Source organism: Carassius auratus, chromosome 25 (genome assembly GCF_003368295.1).
Source record: "Carassius auratus strain Wakin chromosome 25, ASM336829v1, whole genome shotgun sequence".
Lineage (NCBI taxonomy): Eukaryota > Metazoa > Chordata > Actinopteri > Cypriniformes > Cyprinidae > Carassius > Carassius auratus.
This window is the reverse complement of record NC_039267.1, coordinates 6903063-6929091: the sequence shown is the minus strand read 5'-3', so window position 1 is coordinate 6929091 and position 26029 is coordinate 6903063. Positions and strand designations below refer to the sequence as shown.

Genomic DNA, 26029 nt, shown 5'->3' with positions numbered 1-26029 from the left:
AAGACAGTATAAGTCATAATCAGTAATTATGTTCCCACAGGATGCAACATTTGCCTTGTTTATATTGGGTTTTATTGTTTTGTCTTGTCGTGCCAGGTTAAGGGGTGTAACATTTACATCACATGCTTGAGGTATTCGGCCGTAGAAATCACTGTACACCTCGCTTTTCAGAATGATAAGCTTTGTAAAAATCGACCTGTTTCAGAAAGATGGGGCATAGAGGAGCAACAATAATGTACATTAGGTGAAAAATAATGTGGTTTTTTTGGGCCTTAAACTGCATAAACATAGCCTGCTGCATTACACCAAATACAAAAACATAATGTTCTTTTTAGCAACGTCAAATGACCCCTTTAATATATAGAAGGTAAAGTGGCATACACACAAATAGCCTACAAAACACCATGGTAGCACACACACTATTTTACAGTGAAATGTTTACCTTTTGTAAAGGAACTTAATGTATATAAATATTTTTTTTTACAGTAGCATTTTATCATAGGATATTATACCATTTTACACTATTATTAAATAAATTATTATATTTATTTAAATGTTATGATGAAACTTGAAATCTCATGGTTTACTTGTGAGTTCAACTGAACTGAAAAATGAGGTAAAAACCTTCTGGACCGCTCAGTCATAGAAAATTATTTCAGTAAAGGAGACTCTAGAGGGCGATAGAAACCTCAACTATAACACTAATGACACGCGGAGGAGGAGAGAGGCAGGCTGAATTAGGAGATGCTTTTGTGTTTCTACAAGGTTGACAGACTCCAGAAACCACGTTTCTGTGAGTTAGAGCGGACGCCACGGTAACACCGTGCATCAGCCGAGCCCAGTCTGAGGGAGCTGAACAGGTCGCCTTCAAACACAATACAGCAACACAAAGCATCAGGCTTTGTTTGACAAAAGGAAGCAATGTCAGGGTTGAAGAAACGATGTTCAAACACGTCTGCGGACCGGGATGAAGACGACAAGCAAGTGATGGAGAAGATGCTCTCCAGCAGAGGTGGGAATGGGAACATGAGCCGACCAGGAGACGGCACGCCTGAAAGCCCCACCGCAGATAACTTAGCGGCGGATGGAGAAGGGACAGTCGAGCTGAAAAGGACTATAACTCTCGTCAACGGTGTGGCCATTATTGTAGGCACCATTATTGGCTCTGGCATCTTCGTTACACCGACGGGAGTGGTGAAAGAAGCCGGTTCAGTCGGGCTGTCGCTGATCGTGTGGGCTGTATGCGGCGTCTTCTCCACTATAGGTGCTCTGTGCTACGCCGAACTGGGAACCACCATCTCCAAATCTGGGGGTGACTACGCATACATACTTGAAGTTTACGGCTCCCTACCTGCGTTTCTGAAACTCTGGATCGAGCTTCTCATCATCAGGCCGTCCTCGCAGTATATTGTCGCCTATGTTTTCGCTACCTACCTCCTGAAGCCCATCTTTCCCATCTGTCCTGTTCCAGAGACGGGTGCTAAGCTTATCGCCTGCCTGTGTATCTGTAAGTAACCTGTTAACGTTACCTACCTCGCTAGGTGACAACCAAATTCGTTTACTCATTGATTCCGCAAATAAACAATATGACTGAGGGCTTAAATGCACCCTTTATCGTAAATCTACTCAGTTCAACGGTTCTGCCGTTTGAATTTAACGTTACCTCAGCTGTCATCTCACGTGCCATTCGCGCGCTTTATCTTCAACGTCAGAAATCCTTTAAATATAAACGATTTTAACTACATATGTGACAGAAAATGTGTAATTAGAGACAGAAATGCCATGTGTCCACACTGCTACGGCGTGTGTAGCATATAGGAGGCAGTGAGTAACGTTATGTTGAAAAGGTGCAGAGAAATTTCATCATCTAGTGCGGATGATGTAGGGATGAAGTGGAAGGGGCTGCTACATCACCTTGGCGGGCTTTATGCAAATTAATTGCATTATTAGTGTTAGCAACACATCAATTTAGCGTCGCTTTATATTTTGATTATAAATAAATGTTTTGAGAAAATGCAGTTCCTTTTTTTTACCAGCATGGATATGAAAAATCAAGAGTAATAATGTTTTAAGTTATTAACCAAAGGTAGTAACGTAAATCATGCTGTATGAGCTTCATAATTAATCCAATATTGTTTAGTCAAAAACTCCATTTATATGTAACTTGATACGATTACAAGCCAAGATTATTCATTATTATGATCAGATTACTGTATTCTCTTTTTGCCATAAATAAATTGTGTGTGTGTGTTTTTACTACAAGAGTACAATAGGAGGAACAATAGGAGTTTATGAATTAAGCCCTGCAGGGCTACAATCACAGATCTTTGACATGCATGCTCATGGCAATATGTTAAGGTTGTGGTTTACCATGGCAGCCATGTGAGCAATGCAGCCATCCCACAGGTTTAAACCAGTCAGGATTAGGAGAATTAGCTCAAGCCCTAATTACCAATTGGCCAACAAATTAAAGCCCATATTTCTCAATTTCTCTGCCTGGCTTTTTCTTTGTCTCCTCTTTCTTCCTCTCCTCTCCCTTTCTCATTTAGGCCAGATGAATGCTTGATTGGGGTACAGGAATGCATATTCTTTGTAAACACAGCACCCACTATCCGTTGTAATCTCGCCTTGTTAGTGGCTTGTCTAATCCTTCCATAAGAACTCACATGACGAGTGTTTTAAAGTCATGATTGAAAAGGGACTTCGTTGCATAAAACTATGCTGCGTATCCATGAGAGAGGCCCCCTGGGCATAACCATGCTCCTGCCGAAGGGAAGCTCAAGGAGGAACCTCTGTCTCATGATCCCTAGTCTTTTAAGAATGAGAACTTCAATGCCTGACAGAGTAATACAACAGTGTGTGCACGTGTTCTTGTGTGAGTGGACCTAGGCCCCACTGTCCTACCCGATACAGACCCCCTTTTGTATTTTAGGGGCACACAAAGGCTGGCGGGCTTCGCCTCCCTGTTTGGTGCCCACTGCCCAGACTGATTTACAATTAATTCTGCTTTGAAGTATTCTTTAGGAAATCACATTTAGTAGAAAGCTTGGAGCCAGGGGCCGGAGGCTAATGTGGTAGGAGCTCATGATTTTTATTATTCCCTCAAAATCTGATTTCTAGTATTTGGCTAGTAAACTTTTAAGTTTCATTCAAAACCATGTATGGTTCCCCAGTGCCTTGGAGTGTAAGCAGGGCAACACCCTCATAACTACTAACAATTTCCAATTCACTTGTGCTCTTTGGATAATGGGGAAACCCAGACTAACATAGGGGACATGTAAACTCCGCACAGAAAAAATGATTTACTATATTAATAAAGTTAAAAAATGTTTCATAAAAAGTAATTGTGTTTATGTAGAATACATCATTATATATCTGTTTAATACATATATTATTGTTTTAATTCTAATATTAAAATTGTACTTTTGTAAAATAAAATAATTTTTGTAATATACTTTTTATGTTATTGTTAAAAAAAATAGTACTACTTTAATAATATATTTAGTTATTGGTTTTCCTAGTTTTAATAATTTAATAAAATAATACTAATAATATTAATTATTGTTATTAATATGATATTATTGCCAGTGTAAAACAGCAGTGTAAATGTGGCCTTAGACAACGCTGTTTTTTTTTTACTTAAAATTTTAAAAAAGTAGAAGAAAACATGCATAGCAAACATAGAGCTCTGTTAAATGTAAATAAATACATTTAAATTCGCAGTTAAAAAATGCAATTAGATTGTTTCCCCAAGTCGTTGCCCACAAGGCTATCCAACCCAACAAAGCCAATCAGTCTCTTTCAGTATATTGTGTGACACAGTAGGAATACTGTTAATCGCATTGAAACAGAATTAAGCAAACATAAATTGCAAGTGAATTGAATAAGTAGGGCGGGACATTTGCGTATGATTCAGGTAATAATTATCTCAACATCCACCCTATAATACAATCCAACCCCATTAGGCAGATTATTGTGTGATGTAGCATATAATATTCCTAATCATTTGAACCTACACGTCGTGCTGACATGTTTCTTTCACCAAATTTAATTTGATGTCTAATTTTCCATTCAAACCTTAATAAGTTTGGCAGCCATGCTGTTTCATTTAAAAAAGTAGCACACCATGCTGTCATGCGTATAGCTTCAATGTAAACAGCACTTTGCGGACGACGCCTACTGATTAAAGTGTGGATGACAAATTCTAGCCTAATTAGTTTACCAAGTATTTAGGTTAACTTCCTCTGAGCCTCTGTTGTGAAATACTAAAAATAAGTACCTGTTGTTCTGTTTCTCCCTCCATCTCTCCCTATAGTGTTGTTGACCGCTATCAACTGCTACAGCGTGAAGGCCGCCACAAGGGTTCAAGATGCCTTTGCTGCTGCTAAGCTACTCGCCCTGGGCCTCATCATCATTGTTGGCTTTGTGGAGATCGGCAAAGGTGGGTAACACACAAACACTTCCAACATGAACACCAACAATCAGTCAGTTAACTAAACAACTGCTGAGGTGTAGAGTATAAATACTGTAGTTTTAGTTAATGACTGTGTTTTCCATCATTAAAATGAACCCATACAAACAGTTTATGTTTGTACATTCAAGCAGAGTGATTGTATTTATGTTTTCTGGAATGAATAAAGATTTGTATGGTCTTAGGTAGGCCTCGGCTTCCATGTTAATTTATTTACTGTTTATTTTTGCTATGGATACAATGTAGCATTCCAACAGTTTTCATTACAGTGTTGCTTTGCGTTCTCTTAGCTGGGTGAAAAATGTCTTCAAGCTACACAAAGTTTAAGACCAAGCTCAGTTCAACATCAGCCTCATGCAAAAAATGATCAGTAAAATCGATTAATAGGGTACAAATTGGTGTCCCGTTACTTTTTTAAAGCAATAAAGGCGCAGTTAATAAATAAACCATGAGCTAAAATTTAATTAATTAGATTTAAAAACAGCAGTTATCCCACCTCATTGCTTCTGAACTTCTTGACTGTATCCAGCAAATTAAAATCACACATTATAACTTTAATTAAAGTAATAATTGTACATTTAATATCATGCAATTTAATATAATTTAATATTAATACATTTAATATAATTTTGAAGATTTTGTGTTATATTTCTGGGCCTGTTAATTTTTGTATTTCCTTATATATATATATATATATATATATATATATATATATATATATATATATATATATATGTATAATAGACAAAATAGCTTTCTTTACTGTGGAGTCAAGACATTTGCAAATATGATTAAAAGATGAATATGCAACAAAACTACAGAATGTCACATTTTATTATTAGGTCTTTGGACACATACATTTTTTACCAAATAAAAAGGACAACACTTTTAGAGTTCATTCCACTATTTGATGTGAGCATAAGTATTGGAAAAGTTGAATTTAAGGCAGATGTAAAAGATTAAAAGCGAATATTAAATTGCAGATCCCTTGCCTGCAATCAGAGCAGTGAGTCTGCAACCCATATACATCACCAGACTCTTGGTCTTATGCTTTGAAATGCTTTAGCCTAGTCTTTACTGCAGCCAATTCTAACTGTTGCTTATTTTGGGGAGTTTCTGCCTTTAGTGTCCTTTTCAGTTGGTGAAATTAATGTTCAATCAGATTTAAATCTGGAGATTGATTTGGGCAATCTAAAACTATACATTTCTTTGCCCTGATAAAGTCCTTGACTGAATTTGCAGGGTGTTTTGGGTCACTGTTCTGATCCAATATGAAGTGCGTTCTAATGAGTTTGGTGGCATTTTCTTGAATATTGGTAGCCAAGAAGATTTTGTACCCTTACAAATTAATTCTGCTACTGCCATCATACATTAAGTCATCATTAAAATGAAGAGGTCATGTTCTATGCCATGACACCACCTCCACCAAGCTTTACAGATGAGGTTCTATGCTTAGGATCATTTGCAGTTCCATTTTTTCTCTACACTTTTGCTTTTTAATCACTTAGATAAAGGTTAATCTTTGTCGATGAGACAAACCGATGGGTCCATCAACTCAGTTCCAAAACTCTACTGGCTCACATTTGTGAAGAATCTTGCCTTTCTATTTTTGGTGCTGATCAGAGGTTTGCATCTTGCTGTGTAGCTTCTGTAATTCTCGGACTGTAGATTGACAGAGCATCACCTCAGCTTTCTGGAGGTTGTTGGTGATTTTAAAGACATGTATTTTAGTGTTAATTTCACAGATTTTATGATTTGTCTGTCATCAACTACTGTTGTTTTTCTCAGTCGATCAGGTTGTCGTTGGTTGCTGATGTCGCCGGTAGTTTCCAAACTCTTGATTTCTCCATGTGCCTTTGTTTTTCCTATAGTTCTAATTGACTTCCTCTTTTCTTTTACCATCCAAATTGGTTGCTTTTCTTTCAGAGTCGGCTTCCTCATTGTCATCCTGGTTTGTGTGTGTCATCATCGAATGCAAAACTTAGAATGCAGACGCAATGAATATAACTGATGAGAGACATTCCCTGCTTTTAATATCTGAAGAATGATGCAACAGGACACAGCTGAACAACTGTTCCAATACTTCTGCTCACATCAGACAGGGAGATGAAACTCTAAAAGTGCTGATTCTAGGTAACTTTGTGTTGAATCACCCAATAATAAAATGTGGCATTCTGTAGTTTTGTCTTATATATATATATATATATATATATATATATATATATATATATATATATATATATATATATATCTTTTAATCATATTTACAGATTTCTTGACTCCCACAGCAAATATAACAATTTTGTCTTTACTGTTCCAATACTTATGGAGGGCACTGCATATATATATATATATATATATATATATATATATATATATATATATATCCAAACTAGATAGTTATATTCTTTTGGATCTTTTCATTGAATTGTATTTAATTTTAATTTATATATAATTAGATTTTTTTTATTCAATATGCTGTTTATTTCTAGAAAATAATGAAATCATACTGTAATATATAAATCAAATGTAAAAAAAATAAATAAAAAATGATTAGCTGTCTTGGATCAGCAGTATTGATTCATGTCATATTGACATGTTGGTATTTCAACTCTTTTAGAACTATTTTTGGACTCTAATTACAGTTGTATATTTGTGTACCAATCCGTTTAGCAGGGAATTGTAGACCTGCTGAAGGTGCAGCCAAAACAGCAGCTCTGATTGTTATTTACTGAGACACTAAAGCACTGACAGCAATAGTCTAGAAAAACATTGAGCAAACAAAAAGAAAAAGCAGTTCAAAGATTCGTAGTATGAGCTGCAGACTTTGGAGCTAGACTTGACATGAAAAAAACTAGTATGTCTAAATAGTCACAACTGGAAGTAACATCAGTGGTTTCATTGAAAGTAACATTTACATTTATGCATGTAGCAGATGCGATTTTGGGTGCATTGTTCCGTTAATAATTTTTTTTTTGTTCGGTTTCTGTTTCTCATTAGCTTACTGGTTTAACCTCACAAATTCAGAAAGGAAAAAGAGGATTTCACAGTCTGAGATGAAGATTAACAAAGGTCCATTTACTTGGTGCATGTCCGTGTCTGCTGCACAAACAAAGGCCTGAAGCTGGTATCACTGACTCAGTTGTGAGTCAGCGAAACAGGACAGGTTAATTCGAATGGATTATTAGCTCTTCTTTTCATCTTTTATCTCCAATCCACCCACTCTCACTGCCCATAGCAGTGGACGTGTAGTGACAGACAGCAAGGTAGTTTCTGAAAGAAAGGAAAATGAGAAGGAGACGCCATGCTGGTATTGATTTTTGAATATTGGAGCCACAACTGTAGGGCACGTCTCTTCTAATTGGCCTGCCTCACCCATATTTTGCCTAGACTACCAAATTTTGGCCTAGCCTTTGGGTGTTGGTTTCTTTGTGTGGTTAAATTCCCAGAGCTTATCCTTTAGTTGCAGAGGTTTCCACATGTACATCTCTCTCATGCTTCTAAAGCAGCATTGTTCAAAAGCTCCAAAAGTTAATTTGAACTACCGTTTAAAAGTTTGTGGTTGGTATGATTTTAATAATGTTCTTGAAAGTCCCTTCTGCTCACCAAGGCTGCATTTATTTGATCTGAAATAGATTAAAACAGTAATACTGGGAAATATTGTTACAATTTAAAATTATTTTTATTTTATTTTATATATATTTTATGTATATATATATTAAAATGTTATTTATTCCTGTGATGGCAAAGCAGAATTTTCAGCATCATTACTCCAAGATCCTTCAGACATCTTAAATGATGATATGGCATTCATGAAAAATCTCTTATTATTACCAAGATTGAAAATGATTGTGCTGCTTAATATTTGTGTGCAATCCATAATTTTCCAGATTCTTTGATGAATAGAAAAATGTCTCAGAATGCATTGCTAAATTTGTGAAAAAGAAAAACCAAGATGGCGGAAGAGGCAATAGTTAAAAAAAAATACACATTGCAATTGGTTCATTTTTTTTAGATAGTATTCTAGCTGATATATTTATGTATTTTTAATCTAAGATTTTGATTTGCTGTTGTGCTTTATGAGTATTACATTTTTAACATAGCCACATGGTAAAGTCAAATTAGTATCATGTCGTTCCAAACCCGTTCATTGTCTCGCCACCATGCTAGTGGATCTGCCGTTAGAGTCAATTGGTTGTTCTTGGAGATAGCGGGTTAACTCCGTGTCAGCGCGCGCTCTGATCAGTAAAGGGGCAGAGATTTCAGACCTCCGTTTATTAAGGAGGTCTGTCACAAAACTCATCATCCGCGCCAACGTTTTTTGAGCAAATTTCAAAGCCGCACCCGCCAGCCATCCGCTGATTGTTTTGCAGTCTATGGACGATGCAATGCTTTGCTGATTCGAGGCGCAAAAAAAAAGCCATTGTCTGTTCTAGAAAGGATGCAGCAAAGATATTTAATGCTAATGTATGAGGCATAGGCCTACGCTGAGTTTCATTTACGATGAGATGCGCTCTAGTTCACAGTGCAGTGCAAGTGAACGCGTCACGGTTATCATTGTCTGCTATATTTGCTTTTTATTTATTAAAATACATGCAATTGGTTGATGAAACATTTATTAAAATTAAGATAAAATTTGTACAAAACGAAATTCGTTTTTAAGAAAGGTTTTCTACAAAGCAAAATTTAATGAAGTGGTAAATATCATGTCTGACGATTTACAAAACTTCATTAAGTGGTAAAAACCATGTCTCCCGATATATTGCGCATCTTATGATCCTATCTAAAAAATGAAAATAATTTTTGATAAAAAAGTTTGTAAAAAATATTTTAATGACACGGTTTTGGAGGTTATAGAGTTCTAATGACGGTGTTCAACTATAACCGCCGATCTCACGGTTAAATACTAACCATCACACCCCTATCACTATGTATTGTATCATAGTTGTAATACCATATTTTAAACAGGCAAGCAAATATTTTGTACATACGTGTAAATGAAAAAAAAAAACCATTCCATTATTTCAACAAATTTACCATCCAACTGCATGTGTAAATTAATACTACAAGATCTACAATACTCAAACAGTTTATTTAATCTCAAGTCTCAATGAAATACTGACATTTTATCTTTCAGTGATCCTCAAAAATGCTGCCTATCTAGGCAGCTTACTAAGTTTTGAAACGGCCGACTCTTACTGAAGTAGCTCATTCTCTCAACTCCGTAGCCCAACTGGATGATACACTGCACTGAACTTTTTTCATGGTTTAGGGAACATGTGGGGAAAAGGCCCCTGTTCAACATTATCTCTGAAATAAATCTCGGCTCGCAAACTTTTACGCCTTCGACAAATGAACGCACAGTGTTTTTAATACATCGTTTTTACGCATCTCATTAGGCCAGAGCTGTCAAACATGTGTAGCGATACAATGTTGTTTCTACAAGCAAAAATGAACAGCGTAACAACTTACTAGCCACAGAGCTAACTTCTGAAAAAGAACTTGAACACTGGAAATAAAATGCATCCCCCGGACAGCAGTTATTAGACACGCAACTGATGATACTTTTTGTTATTTTGCTTATTATGCCGTTAAAAACAATAAGATAAACACAAACTGTCCATATAATCTAAAATGTTGCAGAATGCTGGAGGAGAATGAACTAACCGGGGTTTGACAGTGACGTGATGGTATGCGGAAATTTGTGCGCTATAACAAATTCAACTCTTCACGCGATCTTGTATATCATGAGCACGTGCTATAAAACATACTGTAAATAAACAACAAATATATCACTCCGCAAGCGGCACTAACTTCAGCTACAAACACTGTACTGGGAACAACGCTGCCGGCGAGGTTTACACTGCCTTTCCCCACGAAGATGCTTCGGATGATATTACACTTTATTGCGTGTCGTTCAGTGAAACAGTATGCTATTTCATTTACCCACCACGTTGGCCGGTAGGGGAAGCGAGTTTATCCACCACAACACAAAATCACCCGCATTCGGCTGGTGGCAGGTGCTAATTTCCATCCCTCTTACCATCAATATCAAGATTCTGCATCTATTGCATAACCCATATTTTCTTACTGAGACGCTCACAACTCAGAAACTCATTTTGAATGCATTCATTTGCATTCAACTCAAATATGATCTTTTTGATTCTATTTAAAGCAGTTGCGAGTCGAGTTAATTCTCTCCTGTGAGGTTGACTCATTTATGACTTTCCATTTTAGTTAGAATGCCTCATTGCTGTCTGTGTTGATTGAAAACAGCAAGGCAGCTGGCTAGCTATCGGGTGTTTTTGTGTGCGAGCTAGATAGGCACATGCAAAATTATGGTGAGAAAAACGAGGTCAGATAATGATGACTGTAAATTTGAACCACCGACAGGACACACCCTCCCTGTCTTGAGAGATGTCTATGAAAATATACTCAGAACTGACAAGTATCTTATTTATTTTCTTTATGAAGTTTCGCTTTTGAAAGAGTTGTTTAATTCACAGTGTCTTCCTTTGTGACATTTCCTCCCTCTACGTCAGTCTCTATGCACAAAGTAGCTTCTGTTTAATGGTGTTCTAGACTTATCTTACTTAGAAGTCCAGAAAAGGTCTTAATGTGTATATTAGCACTTTTTTGCTTTGAGAAAGCCACTACTGCTGAATTATGTTACTTTCAGCCATTGCTGAAACGTAGCATGCAACAGGACACCTCGTGGTTTATCAACCCTCTTGAACATCTTCTGGGACTGGAGCTCCACCCACACAGAGACAGTGAGACGCTCCATGCTTTTTAAACTCCGCCCACTTATTAGCATGATCATTGTTGAGAAGTTTTTATGTTTTAGTCTTTTTTGCCACTGTATTTATAATTATATTTTAGAGCTGACAAGAAATGAAAGGGGTAAAAGGAGGGAACAGAAACAGGAATGATACAAGCCCAATGATACAAAAAACAGGCACATATCTATATATATATATATATATATATATATATATATATATATATATATATATATATATATATATATTGTGTGCTGAAACTGCATTTTGATGAACAGACATTTCAAAAGAACAGCATTTATTTGAAATATACATTTTTTTGAAACTTTATAAATGTCTTTTCTGTCTTTTTTTTGTGATCAAAATAAAGCTTGCACAATAGATAACTAATAAATTAAAAATAAACAGATAAATTAATGGACCAAGGTCATAGAAAAACATTTATTACTATATTAACATTTCTTTTACCACAAAATGTTGTGACAGAACTATCAGAATCAAGTATTCCAATGGATCATCTTAACATTCTATTGTTTGATACTAACATGACAATGCACTTTTCTAGTATGTCCATTTTGACCGGATGGCCATGATTTCCTCTCAGATGATTCTCTTTGTCCATTAAGGTGTCTAGACTGATTCTACAGTGGTTACACAACTGATGCCATACTGGATGCTCACTGAACTTGCCTTCACACACTGCACTTTTGTGTATTAGAAAAGTGTGTTTTTGAGATTGCATGTTGTTTTTAGGAACTCTTCAGACTGAATCTAGGCTATGTAAGCTATGATCTGCTGATGAAGCGTTTCTTTTAGAGAGAGATCGAGCTCCTCTGGGCTGGCGTAGCTCAGGTCTGAGCCTATAATACTCAAGTTTATACAAGAGTTTATACAGTCTTTCAGTCTCGTTCTGCGCATGACTGCCTCAGGCATACAGTCTTACACACACACACACACACACCTATCTCGTCTGCCGTGTCATGTGACCAGACGGCGTTGGCCTCCATCAGTCAACACAGATTCACATGAGCTTGCCTGGGGCTTCAATCATTCAGTGGACATGTTCACGTCCTCTAGGTAGGATTCGTGGAGGTGGAGTCAAACTCAGCTAAAGCCTAAGTTACTTTAGTCCTAATTCGTTACCACATTTTTTTTAATACTTACATGTTAACTTAAGCTAATGCAATAGCTAACATGAAAAAAAATAAAAATTACAAAACAGTACTTTTACATTATTTATTAATCTGGGTATCCTACACATACCTACATACATACCTCTATATATATATATATATATATATATATATATATATATATATATACATATATATATATATATATATATATATATATATATATATATATATATATATATATATATATATTAGATTTGAATATTTGAATACCGTTATCGGCTTTAACGTGCTGCGTTAATGCAAGACTCTTATCGGGCGATTAAAAAAAATATCGCCGTTAATCTATTCTCAAAGTTGGGTTGGGAGCTGGGTCTATACTAAGCAAGATGATGACTTTCACCTTGATATTTTATATAACCGACAAAAGCTTATCTTTTTCACGTGTTGTTAAGCCTAACCGCTTGTCTATTTAAACATTAAAGCATCCAAAAACAAAACAGAGTAGCTGGTTACTCGCACTGTGTTCGGTGCGCACGTGAGAGAGAGCCGCGTATAACGGACAGCGACACTGAACCGAGCTCTCTTCTGCGAAGTTCTCCTCAAAGTCCCTCCTGCACCTGAACGAACAAATACAAATTGCAGTTTGAACAAACAAAAGTGTGCGTTACGTATGTGGTGCAGCACGGACTCGATGTGCTTTAACACAGGACGCGTTTGCAGTCCACTACACGGTAACACACATATTCTGAATGCCGTTGGGAGAATTAAAATGAGCCATTTTAATCTAGATTAATTTCAAGATCACAGTGAGATTAATCTAGATTAAAAAAAATTTATCTATGCCCACCTCTAATATATATATATATTCAAATCTAATATGTGTATATGAAATATTATTAAAATAATATTACAATTTAAAAATTAACAGTCTTCAGTGTCACATGATGTGGAAACAGTGGTAACGCTGAATTAAGGGCTGAAAAGAACAGCATTTGTTACCCAAAAATTTACTATGGGGAAAACAGAGATTTGTTCTATTGAATGTCCAAACCTTTAAAAAATGGTAATTAAAAAAAAAAATGAAAGGACATTAAATCATTTGATGCTATTGTGTTAAAGAGTGGCTGAGGAATGAAAGAACAAACACCCGCACATTCTCAAAAGGAAGAAAGAGTACCAAAGAAAGAACATGGGAGACTACTTTGTATCAAAGCCTTGTAATGATTTTCACAGCGATTCTTTTGAGAGAAGTCAAGTCCGAAGTCATTTTTTGATGATTTAGTCATATGAATTTCTTCAAATCTGTTAAACTATTGTTTTTCCTTTACACCTGCGCATGTTTGTTGCTATACTACATCACTTGTTGGAGGGCCAATCCCTCTAAGTTTCCTTACCATAAATTGAATTCTTCCAGTGTTTTCTGTCAGGGAAGCCCTTGTCGCTCTGGAGCCTGCAGGCATTGAATAAATGGATGTACGAAGAGGTTTGATCTCCCCCGGCTTTCTCACGGGAGAGATTGAGAACGGGCCCCAGCCTGAAACAACACTATGTTCATCTGTTGATCCAGTGGGAAATTCACGAGCTTTGGGTGTTCAAGAATTTGCACACCCTACAATTTCTCTTTAGTTCTTGTGTTCCCATCACTCTTGCGTTTCAGATGGGACATCTGTGACCTTGTGCCTCATGCACCGACCTACTGCCCACAACAGGCCTTGAGAATGTCAGCATGATGACTTCGAAAACTCATTGTATTGTAATAAGCGGGAAACAGTCGGCCACCTTGAAACTATTCAATGCAAGCTTGTTGGTCCTCTCATTGGATAATATTGTGGGAATTACAGAGTACTCCCTTGATATTATGACTTGAATGGGTTGTTTTATTATGTAATGTTGCTGATAGTTTGCAACAGCATTGTAATCGTATGTTTCATGTTGATTGTTTCTACTGCAGGTGATACTACTGAGCTTCTGCCTGCAAATTCGTTTAAAGGAACAAATACAGACTTTGGTAACATTGGAATGGCTCTTTACAGTGGACTGTTTGCTTATGGAGGATGGTAAGACCACGGAACTAAATTTGGTGAAATGTAATGATACACCATGTGAACCAAGATGTCATTTACATGTAAATCAACTTTTTTGTCGTAAACAGCCATGACTACAACAACATACAAGATATTTTGGTAATTTTTTTGGCCCACCATCAAATTGAATTGGTCCGAAATCCAATTCGCATAACAATGTAGTTGTTGTGATAATGCCAAAGTGTATGCACTTTTCATAGAAATCAGCCGAATGATTGACTCATGGTTGACTTTGCATATTCAGCTGGTGCAGAAGCAAGTATTATTATATCCAAAAAATTTCACACATATTCCCTTAGAATTTAAACTATTTGTCGGTCATTCTGTAAATGGCTTGTTTAATTTTTCAGAATTTTCCTACATATTATTAAATGTTCTATTTGATTTTCTTATTTACTCTTTCATTTTTACCAGGAATTATTTGAATTTTGTCACAGAGGAGATGATCGAGCCATACAAGTAAGTTAAACAGTATACTACAGTATATTTATGTATTATGAGTTTTTTTTATGTATGTATTTTAAATTGAGTTTGTTTAATTTTTTAACCTTTCTTAAGTTTGTTTGGGGTGGAGTGGAAACAATATTTTTCACAATTTTATCTTGTTATTATTGTAAAAGTTCAATAAACAAATAAAGCAATTTTCCTTATTAAAAATATTTTTAACCCTCTGGGGTTCTTCGGTCATTTATGACCCGAAATTTTTTTTTAAAAAAATGTTACAAATCGTAGCTTCATCGGAATGGTCCGAAACTTGGTGACTTTTTTGGTACTTGGTATATGAACACCCCAAAAAATTGGGGACAGGATTTTAAAAGTCTAAGTGGTCGTAAAAAAATAGTCACACTCAGGGTCTTCGGGTCAAAAATGACCCGACATAGGAAATGAATGGGAAATTTGCAAAAATATGAAAATACTGAGTTTTTTTGTGTGTACAATCTACAAATCAGCCACGATGCAGAAAAAAAGCATACAACAGTGAAGGGGTGAATCTCTAAAACATCAAGGGTGCAAAACAGACAAAAAAATTCACACACACACACACACACACACACTTATACACACAAAAACACACACAAATGAAAGTATCATTGCAAAAGCTAATTTTGGGAAATGTGTGAAATAAAAGAAATTATTCATCAATGTAAGAAATAAAGTGCACAGCAATAAAAGCATGAGGCTGTAAGCCATCAAGGTTGCAAAATAGACACACTCACTCACTCACACACACACACACACACACACACACACACATAGGGAAATATGAGACTGGTGAAACTGTAACAGAGATATGTGAGAATATGTGAAATAAAATCAATGAATCAAATAAAGGGGAGACATTGGATCCAAAATGCAAAAGTCACACACCATGTCTCTCTCTTGAACACACACACACACACACAAACACACACACACAAGCACGTGTGCACGCACGCACGCACACACGCACAAACAGACTAAGGTCAAAGGATGGAATTCTTCCCTAGTAACCTCCAGGCCTATTCGAGCGACCCAGGCCCAGCGTGACACTTTTTTTATTTTTCTATTTTCCATTTACATGTACTGTTTGAAAATGATTATACGTTTGCTGTTATTTTTGTTTTTTGTTCATAATTGCTGTTGGCAATTTTGAAGAGTTACTGTTCATTGAATTGCAAAAAATAATTTTAATGGAAATGTTTATAATAAAAGGTAAATAAAAATATGTTATGATTTAAATAATGTAATTTTTTTATTAAGTTAGAATTAAAACAATGGGTAACAAAATGCTTTCCATTTGTTCTCTTTCTAGTGCAATGTTCAGGTTTGACTGTATTATAAAGTAAAACTGGCACTTGAAATTACCATTTAAATCAACCAAACAAAAAAAAAAAAAAAAAACTTGACAAAAATAGTCTTTGAGAATCTGTGATTATATATTAAAATCCACAACCTGAAATAAATAGGCAAATATGTGCAAAAATCACTAGAATTCACAAGCCTTTCTACAGAGAGCTGTACATTCTCTCTAGTGGTAAAAATGTGCTATTGCATGATAAAAATGCTTAATTTGTCCACCAGATGGCACCAATCTAATTTCAAAAATTGTTTTCTATAGGCCTTGGCTGTACTTTAAAATAAAATACAGCATTAATAAAAATAAAAATAAAAATACATATATATATAAATTTTCTATTATATTCAATGGGAAAAAATGGATCATAATTATTGCATAAAAATTCATTATTCATTATTATTATCATAAAATTCTCTCAAAACACAAAAAAAGAAAGAAAAAATATTATTGAACAAAAATACATTTGATTGATTTTACTGAAAAAAAGTATACCTGAATCCCGGCCTCTGGGTCATTTTTGACCCGAAGGTCCTGAGTGTGACTCATAAATGAAGAACCCCAGAGGGGGTGAAATGCTCGTTTTCACTCAATATCCTGTTAATCTTGAGTACCTATAGAGTAGTACTGCATCCTTCATAACTCCAAAAAGTCTTTAGTTTTATTATATTCATAAGAGAAAGATAGTCTGTACCGAGTTTTCCCGGATAAACACGACCGGCTGGAGGCGTGACGTGTGGGCGGAGCTTAAGAATCACGAGCGCCAGTAGGTTTTTGTGTTGAGAGCGTCTGGAAACTGTGACATTACCGTGAGGACAAAACCAACCAAAACAAACCATGGCTAACAGTCAGATTCAGCCATATATTTATGATCCAGAATCAGATCCAGAGGCTGAAATTTAACAAGAGCAGCATCAGCAACGACGTCTCTATGTGGTATGTACTGAAACTGTATATATTTGCTTAGCGGGTTTGGAAAATGACTAAGTTCCACTTTGTCGTCTTTTTTTTTTTTAAGCTGTACATGTGGAAAGTGCAGTTTGATGACAACATCGCATGTTGTTTACTTGATGTGCTTATGCGCCGATAGCTAAGTTAACAACACAGAGATATTTGAAGCAGTTTTACTCACCGCCTGCGGTTCCAACACACGATCGTGACCCTTTTTCGTTGGGACTGCATTATCCTTAAGAAATAAACGATGTGCAAATCCGGCTTCAAACTGGGCCTTGTTTCTAAAACAAGCATCTTCGAAATGCAGGGAACAAACGCAAACACTTGCACAACTCCGTTGATGCTCTGTAAAACTGGTCCCTTAATGCTGTTTTTTTTTGGTAATCTGTGCAGGGTTGTCTTGCCCTGGCAACCAAGAACACACTTCTTTTGTGACATTTCGCGACGCTCTCGCTCTGATCAGTGATTGTCTGTGCATAGCCTCTCTCTGCTCTGCTATACGGGAGCGCGCGCTCTTCAGGCAGACGTGCCCTTAGGACCCATATAAGGAAATTCCGCTCCATCTAACGTCACACAGAGCCATACTCGATAAAAACTTTCCGAAACTTGTGACAAACCAGAAGGAGTATTTTTGGAACATTTGGAAATCCATGTTTAGCATGTGAATCGAACTCTTCAACAGTGTAAATAACTCAGTATGCATGAAATAGCATTTAACCCCCCCTTTAATAAATACATCAAAATAAATATTTCCTAAATAATTTTTTAAACCCCTACATGAATATAATTCTTTTTATAATTTTGAATATTTAAACAAATTACAAATTAACTCCTATAAAATAAAATAAAAATCTGTTCATTACAAGTCATTATCTTGTTATTATACATAATAAAAGATGATTTATTTGCATTTTACATGGTGCAAGTTGCCTTATGGGGCTTCCATGTTTAGATGTATATCAGCTTCTATTATGCTGCTCAGAATAACCTTTTAGTTTCATTGGAGTGACACTAATTTCTGTAAGGGAAAAATAATAAAATTAAATTAAAAATATTCGAGATATGTATTAAGTATATTTAAAATATTTTTCATTTATTAAATATATTTCAGACAATTCCTCTCACTGAATAAATTAATCACGTCAGACTTCTAATAGGGCATTTCTAAAATAATAACAAACAACAAAAAAAAGACCCACAAAAACCTTTTTGTGAGGTATGGTTTATGTAATAGTGTATGTGCCAACGTGTTACAGAAACCTGCCTCGGGCCATCATCATCTCGCTCCCCATTGTCACCATTGTCTATGTGCTGACCAACCTGGCCTACTTCACCACACTCAGTCCGGAGCAAATGCTCGGATCTGAGGCTGTTGCTGTGGTGAGTGTCGCCGCATAGACACATTACATTCCATATTAAGCTCAGTTACTTTAATGTTTTCTTTTTATTAATGTTTATTAAAGTTAATTAATAATTAAGTTGTTTTTTAGGACTTTGGAAACTACCACCTGGGACCAATGGCTTGGATAATCCCTGTGTTTGTGGGCCTTTCCTGCTTTGGGTCTGTGAATGGCTCTCTGTTTACTTCATCTAGGTAATGCACAAACACTAACACACTCTTGTTATAAATATCCTGTGTTGGAAGAGGTCACATTAATCAGATCACTTTACTTTAAGTTGCTTATTTGATTAATCTGTCTGGTTAGTGTTCTTCTTAAGTCACCCTGCAGGCTTTTCCACTGTAAACACTGGTCAGGTTATCTCGGAATAGATCTGTTTATGTCGCTGTTTGGTATCAGACGTAATGGATAAAACGATCCTCTTTCCCTTCAGGCTGTTCTTCGTGGGCTCCCGAGAAGGTCATCTTCCAAGTTTGTTGTCGATGATCCACCCTGACCTTATGACCCCACTGCCTTCACTTATATTTACTGTAGGTGTCCGAAACCAACCACATCACTCGCTATAACATTACTTTTTTAATGTTTAAAAGTCTTTTTTTTCTGTTTAAATAGTTACAATTTTGGATTGAAATCATTCTTGTAAATTGGTTCTTTTCAATGAATTGTTTTAGCCAGTTCTAATTTGTGACTGAATCATTCTTTTGAATGATTTTTTTCAGTGAATCGGTTTAATGAATCAGTCAGTGAATCAGTTAAATCAGTTCTAATTTGTAAGTGAATCTTTATTTTTATTTTTTTGATGCTTCCTTGTAATGAATCTGTTCAGACAGTTCTAATTTTAAAAAAAATAATTTTTAAGTCAGTTCTTTTCAAAGAATTGGTTTAATTGCTTCCAATTTTTGAGTGAAATGTTTTTGTTTTTTGTTTTTGGTAATTTTTTTCGATGAATCAGTTTAACCAGTTCTAATTATTTTGAGTCCGTTATTGATGATGAAGTTGATAAGCAGGTTTTAATCTGTGAATTAATAATTATTTTGAAAATTAATCTTTATAAATAGTTCTAATTTTGGAGAGAATTACTCTTTTAAGTCAGTTTTGTTCAATGAATCATTTTAACAAGTTCTAGGTCATTGTTTTGAATCAGTTCTTTTCAATGAATCAGTCATTTTTATTAGCAAATTAGTTTTAAAATGTTTCCAAAATCCTTATTCAATAATAACATATGCCTTAAAAAGGTGTGAATTAATAATAATGTCAAATTTGAAAGTAAATCACACTTTTGAACGGTTTCTTTTCAACGAATTTGCTAAAGATTCAGTTTAAACTGTTTCTTTTCTTTTTTTCCACAGTGTATCATGACACTTCTCTACGCTTTCTCCAATGATATCTTCTCAGTCATTAACTTCTTCAGCTTCTTTAATTGGCTCTGCATCGCCATGGCCATCCTTGGCATGATGTGGTTACGCTACAAGAAACCTGAATTAGAACGACCAATTAAGGTGAGCCGGGGGGCGGAGCTAGTTAGCAAACGCTGATAGACTGTGTGAGGTTGAACAAGGTCATACTTTCAAATGCAAGAGAAGTGACCTGCCACAATATACGTGTTCTCCGTTTGAAACCAGACATAGCTAGGAACAGAACGGTAACACACAGGCCCTTTTGTGCACTTCTCTCATAACATTCAGTCTCTCGTTGCACTCAGTGGCCTCCGCTCATCGGCTGGACACAGAGGGATGTTCATCAAATGAGGTTTGGAGGCACTGGAGTGAAAGAGGCCATTTGTGTATTGCTCATAATCTTTCTCTCATTCTAGATCTCATTAGCGCCAGTCCATTGTTTGTTTCATTCACTGTCTGTGATGTTGGATTTCTCTGCTTTTATACACTTAGGTGGTTTCATCAATTAAACTGTAGATGATAGGACTATTTTTAATAATGAAAACCCAATAATGCCGTTCCAAACTCGTAAGACCTGTGAGTACCATGAATGGTGGAGTATAATGACCTGAAAGAGGAGAAATCATAGAATAAAGTCCTGATTTTTTGATTCATCGTGAACAAAAAGCTTCATAACATTACAGTTGAACCACTGATGTCACATGGACTATTTTAACAATGTCCTTGCTACCTTTCTGAGCCTTGGACGTGTCAGTTTTGTTGCTGTCTATACAGGGTCAGAAAGCTCTTGAATTTCATCAAAATACCTATTTGTGTTCTGAAGATGAATGGAGGTCTTAAGGGTTTGGAATGATATGAGGTTGAGTAATTAATGACAGAATTTTCATTTTTGGGGGAACTATCCCTTTAATTATTTACTACAGTTCAAAAGAATGGGGAGAGGTATGTAATTTGTCTTTGTTCTTAGATTAATACTTTTATTCAGCAAGGATGCTTTAAGCTACACACAAATGACAGAGACATCATAACTACTAATCATAATGTGGAATTGAAATTTGATGACATTAGCAATGAGCTAGTCTTGATCAGAGCAAGCTTGAGGAGAGTATCAGGCCATTTGTCAACGAGCTATGCAAGTGAAACCATCCTGCAAAACCAGATCAATCCGGCTATCACAATGAGCAAGAAGCTACCCAGGGAACTCTGTGATGAAGTTGTAAGGGGGAAAAGGCTATAAATAGAAGAACTTTGAACCATTCTCAGAGCTCTGTGAAGTCCATTGTATACAAATGGAGAAGACACAACATAACACAACTGAAACATCAAAGATCAGGATGTCCTACCAAAATGAGCAGCCAGAGAAGAATGGTGATTGTCAGAGCGAGTAGCACTGAGCTCAACACTTCTGCACTGTGTGTCTTTCATAAGTGAAGTAAATGTTCTTTAATAAACATACTTTCTGACTGTACTTTAAATAGGCTTTTGATCACATCTTCAAAGCTGTCCCACCTATCTGTCCACTAGGTCAATATTCTGCTGCCCATTGTCTTCGTATTGGCCTGCCTGTTCCTCATCGTGGTGTCCATCTGGAAGACCCCTGTTGAGTGTGCTATAGGATTTGGAATCATCGCCACAGGAGTTCCTGTGTATCTCTTTGGCGTTTGGTGGCAGACCAAGCCAAACTGGCTCTTGCAGATCATCTGTGAGTGTCTCTCCTCTTGTTTGCTTCACAGCATGGAAAAAAAGATGGTTTTAGCCAGTTAAAACTTCATAAACTTAAATCTGAAATGTTCCTCAGGTTTTGATGGTTTTTAAAATCAAACCTTAGAAGAGTTTATTCAACAGCACTGCTTTCATGACAAAATTGGACATTTGCTATGCATTTAACCTCCATAATTTGACAGATTTAGAGTTATATTTGGTAAAAAAAAGTATAGTTAGGGTGGCCTTTTATCCAATGAGATTTCATTTAGATTTTTTGATAAAAAAACATTGAAAAAAAATCTTATGCTCATGAGATTTTGCATTTATTTGATCACAAATGATCAGAAAAAAATAAAACATTAATTATTGTGAAATATTATTCCAAATTTAAAATAATGGTTTTCTATTAGAAGATAATTTCAAACATTTTTCAACAATTTTCAGCATCATTTACTCCAGTCTTCAGTGTCACTGTCACATGATTCTTCAGAAGTCATTCTAATATGCTGATTTGCTGCTCAAGAAACATTACTTATTATTATCAATATTGAAAAAAGTTGTGCTGCGTAATCTTTTTGGAAACCATGATACATTTTTCTTCCATAGATCAGCAAAAAAAGATCAGCATTTTTTTCAAAACATATTTAATGGCACTTTTGATCAATTTAATCCATCCCTGATATTGATGAAAATATCAAACTAAATTTGTCTGTAAATATCAAATTTAGTTTGACTCTCTGGTGAAGTATAAGATTCTGCGGGAAGAGGTGATGAAGTAACAGCCTGCACAGGAGTAGCATTTCCCTGCAATCCAGGAGAAGAAGGATGCCCTGTTTGACCAGACTTTTGCTAATTTTCCAGCTCTTTAAGCCGGATGTCTCTTTTCAGTCCCTCCAGAAAAATGCGGATTTTTTTGGTGATTGTTGCGGGCAAAAATCCTTGATTTTGCGGCACGTTTTCTTAAAAAAATGCGATGGAATATGCGGGATATTTTTGCAATTTTATGCGATGAAATTGCGTGAACTTGCAAAAACTGCAGTTTGATGAAAAAGAGAAAAAAAGGTGATTCCCCCACCACCTTTTTCTCACTAGAGGTGAGAAACATACAATAAAATGGCGTCAAACTCCTTACTTCATCCCAACCCTCTATATTTACAGTAATATAGAACGATTTACAAGATCAGGCAAACAGAGTTAAAAGGACAATCCAAATCTGCATCTTAACAAGCAATAGGGTCAAAATAACAGAAATGAGAAAAAGCTAAACAAAGGGTTGTAACAATGTGCTCAATAATTTTCCGTGCCATTCCACTTTATTACACAGAACTTAATTTCTGAACTAATTTGTTTGGTTTTGTTTGTATTGATTACTTGGGTTGTTACCGATGTCTAGTTAAACAGCACCTTTAGAAATATATTTACTGATAAAAATGGTCAATACTTATTTTACCCACCCCTATTATATAATAGGGGTGTGAAGATACATGTATTCATATTGAATCAATTCGTTACCAGGTTTTCGGTTCAGTTCAGCATTACAAACGTAACGATTCGTTGGACTAATCCTATTAATGTATGAAAAATGTAAATGTGTGAAAAATAACTTCCCCTTGCTGGGTTGCGTCGTAGGACGATGATATTGTATCGATGATAGCCAGAGATATTGTCAAAAACATCAAATATTCGGCATCAGATTTTGAAAGTTCTGTCATTTCATTTCTACTTTAACTGTATGTATAGTGAATTGACTTGAGTTTAAGATGTTCACCTTCATTACTCTTGTGCAAAGTTGCACGTTGCTTATGTGATATCCATTGGCTCGCCTTCATGGTTCCAATTTTTTTTTTTTCAAAATAGGCAATTATCTATATTAATTAACAAAGTAAACAGTCCCACCCCCCCATAGAAAACGTACCGAAACATGACACCACTGTCATATCTAACTGAACCGTGAATTTTGTGAACCGTTACACTTCACCGTTACATTTATATATGTATTATTTATATATATATATATATATAAAATGTATTATAAGAATATTATATATATATATATATATATAAAATGTATTATAAGAATATTATATATATATATATATATATATATATATATATATATATATATATAATGTATTATAAGAATATTATATATATATATATATATATATATATATATATATATATATATATATATATATATATATATATATATATATATATATATATTAGGGCCGGGACTTGATTAAAAAAATTAATCTAATTAAATAGAGGCTTTGTAATTAATTAATCAAAATTAATCGCATTTTAATCGCAGATAAATATTTGTCCTGAGAACAGTGAGAAGTAATTTTTTTTCACATGGATTTATAGTATATCATTGAATAATGACTGAATACATAAGCTTAAGCAAGAAAATATTGTTTATTGTTGTTCAACCAAGTCTAGCAGTGCAATTTTTGCCATTAAGTGTAGCAATAGCATATTTAGAAACAATTTAGAAATAGTACATTTCAGAAATTCAGGAAGCTTATAGGTGCTGGAACCTTCTGTAAAGTGTTTTATTTTTAAGTAAAACACAATACTGTCAATTACATTCAGAACATTGGAAACACTGACTATTAGAAAACATCTCTCTGTTGCTTCAGAGGCCATAACATACTAAGTCCAACTCTCAATAACCTTGGCCAAAACAATAAAGAGTTCAACATAAACTGTTGCACCAACAAAATAATACCTAGTTCAACATAAAGTGTAAAGTCCACGCTAGCTGCTATATGTTTTGTATTGAGGTGATCCTTGAGGCTCGATGTGCTGCTGCGGCGATATGCGAACGCTAGTTGGTGCTTCAGTATAATCGGTCCGCCGAAACTCATCCAGTGAGAAACGTTCTGCGGTGCAAAAATAAGTTATTAAAAATGCGGGAATTTTTTTTTCTGTAATTAATTAATCTTAGTTAACGCGTTATTTTTTGTGTAATTAATTAATCTCAATTAACGTGTTAAAGTCCCGGCCCTAATATATATACTTTTATTGTTCAATTTTATTTCCAGTCTCTGCCACGGCGACATGCCAGAAGCTGATGGAAGTGGTTCCTCAGGAGTCCTGAAGACCAAACTGAGTGAAAGCTGCCTTGTCCACGTACAAGTCTCCTCGTACCAACCTCAGTCCCCCTTTACTGTATTCCTCGACTGCCTCACCTCCTCTTGTGTTATCCTGCTGACACAGGCAAAATCTATATGAATTACCACATAAGAAACCAGACAACATCAGGTCACAGGAGCATTTCGGTTGAGATGTAGATTTTGCCAGTCCTTCCTCAATCAAATGTATTATACTGTATACATTTCAGTCTTTATGTCTGACTTTCAATTTATTTTATTTTATATATATATATATACATATATACATACATATATATATATATATATATATATATATATATATATATATATATATATATATATATATATATATATATATATATATATATATATATATAATTTTTTAAAGTACTGGAGATATGTGTCATATAACTTGGTCATCCCTTTACTTAGGTCTTCATTTGTTTTGGGTTTTTTTTGCTTCCTGCATTGTGTTTTCAGCTTTTATTTCAGAATGTACAGTATGTGAGGAAAAGTGCGTACCGTGCTGTACTAGTGGAGAGGTGCCATTGTCTCTCTCAGCAACCAGAACTTTGATTCCCAGCTTACTGATAAATTTGCATCTTGGATAACAGAATGTCCTGTTATGCATCTCTTTTTCTACAGCAGATGTGACCAGTTTGCTGTGCCTTTGTCTGTCAGTGTAGAACTGTATTATTTTTCGAGATTGACTTGATATGACTTTATACGTCAACAGATTTATTTTTGATAGCCTAATGCAGTTTTTTTTTTTTTTTATTGTCACTACGAATTTCAAGGAATCTCCTTTTTGTTTGGTCATGGTCCTCTTATTGAATATTACAGAAGGCATAGACGTACAGTGTTCAAAAATTCATCAGAATACATATAGCCTTGCTGCTTACCTCAGTGAACGTACAGGACATTACATTCATAGACCTAGCTGTATATTTTTATGACTAAATATGATTTTGTGACGTACAAAAGATGAAGCGCTGTTTTCCTTTCTTTATTTTTAATGTTTAGTATCTCTTTTCTCCATCTGTTATGCAAATATATGTAAAGTACTTAACACTGGACCACCTTTTTTATTTTGTTTCCAATGAAGTTTGCAATTATTTAAACAAAGCAAAGGTTGTTTGGTAGTT

The 26029-nt window shown here is 35.3% G+C and overlaps 1 protein-coding gene across 1 annotated transcript; it reads left to right on the top strand.

The window, feature by feature from the left end:
• Nucleotides 1-694: 694 nt before the first annotated feature.
• Nucleotides 695-25119, top strand: LOC113043143 (large neutral amino acids transporter small subunit 1-like). The gene is made up of 10 exons (XM_026202344.1): nucleotides 695-1507; nucleotides 4316-4441; nucleotides 14341-14446; nucleotides 14888-14932; nucleotides 18518-18641; nucleotides 18752-18855; nucleotides 19095-19191; nucleotides 20011-20160; nucleotides 21583-21760; nucleotides 24813-25119. The coding sequence occupies exons 1-10, from the start codon at nucleotides 922-924 to the stop codon at nucleotides 24866-24868; spliced, it is 1572 nt and encodes a 523-aa protein (XP_026058129.1). The 5' UTR covers nucleotides 695-921; the 3' UTR covers nucleotides 24869-25119.
• Nucleotides 25120-26029: the final 910 nt, after the last annotated feature.

What these genes read in the sequence shown, in the direction of transcription:
- LOC113043143 (XM_026202344.1), top strand. Translation starts at nt 922, where the DNA reads ATGTCAGGGTTGAAGAAACGATGTTCAAACACGTCTGCGGACCGGGAT. An exon ending in CTGTTTGCTTATGGAGGATG is followed by an intron (nt 14,447 to 14,887) that starts GTAAGACCACGG and finishes CATTTTTACCAG; the next exon opens with GAATTATTTGAATTTTGTCA. An exon ending in TGCCTTCACTTATATTTACT is followed by an intron (nt 19,192 to 20,010) that starts GTAGGTGTCCGA and finishes TTTTTTCCACAG; the next exon opens with TGTATCATGACACTTCTCTA.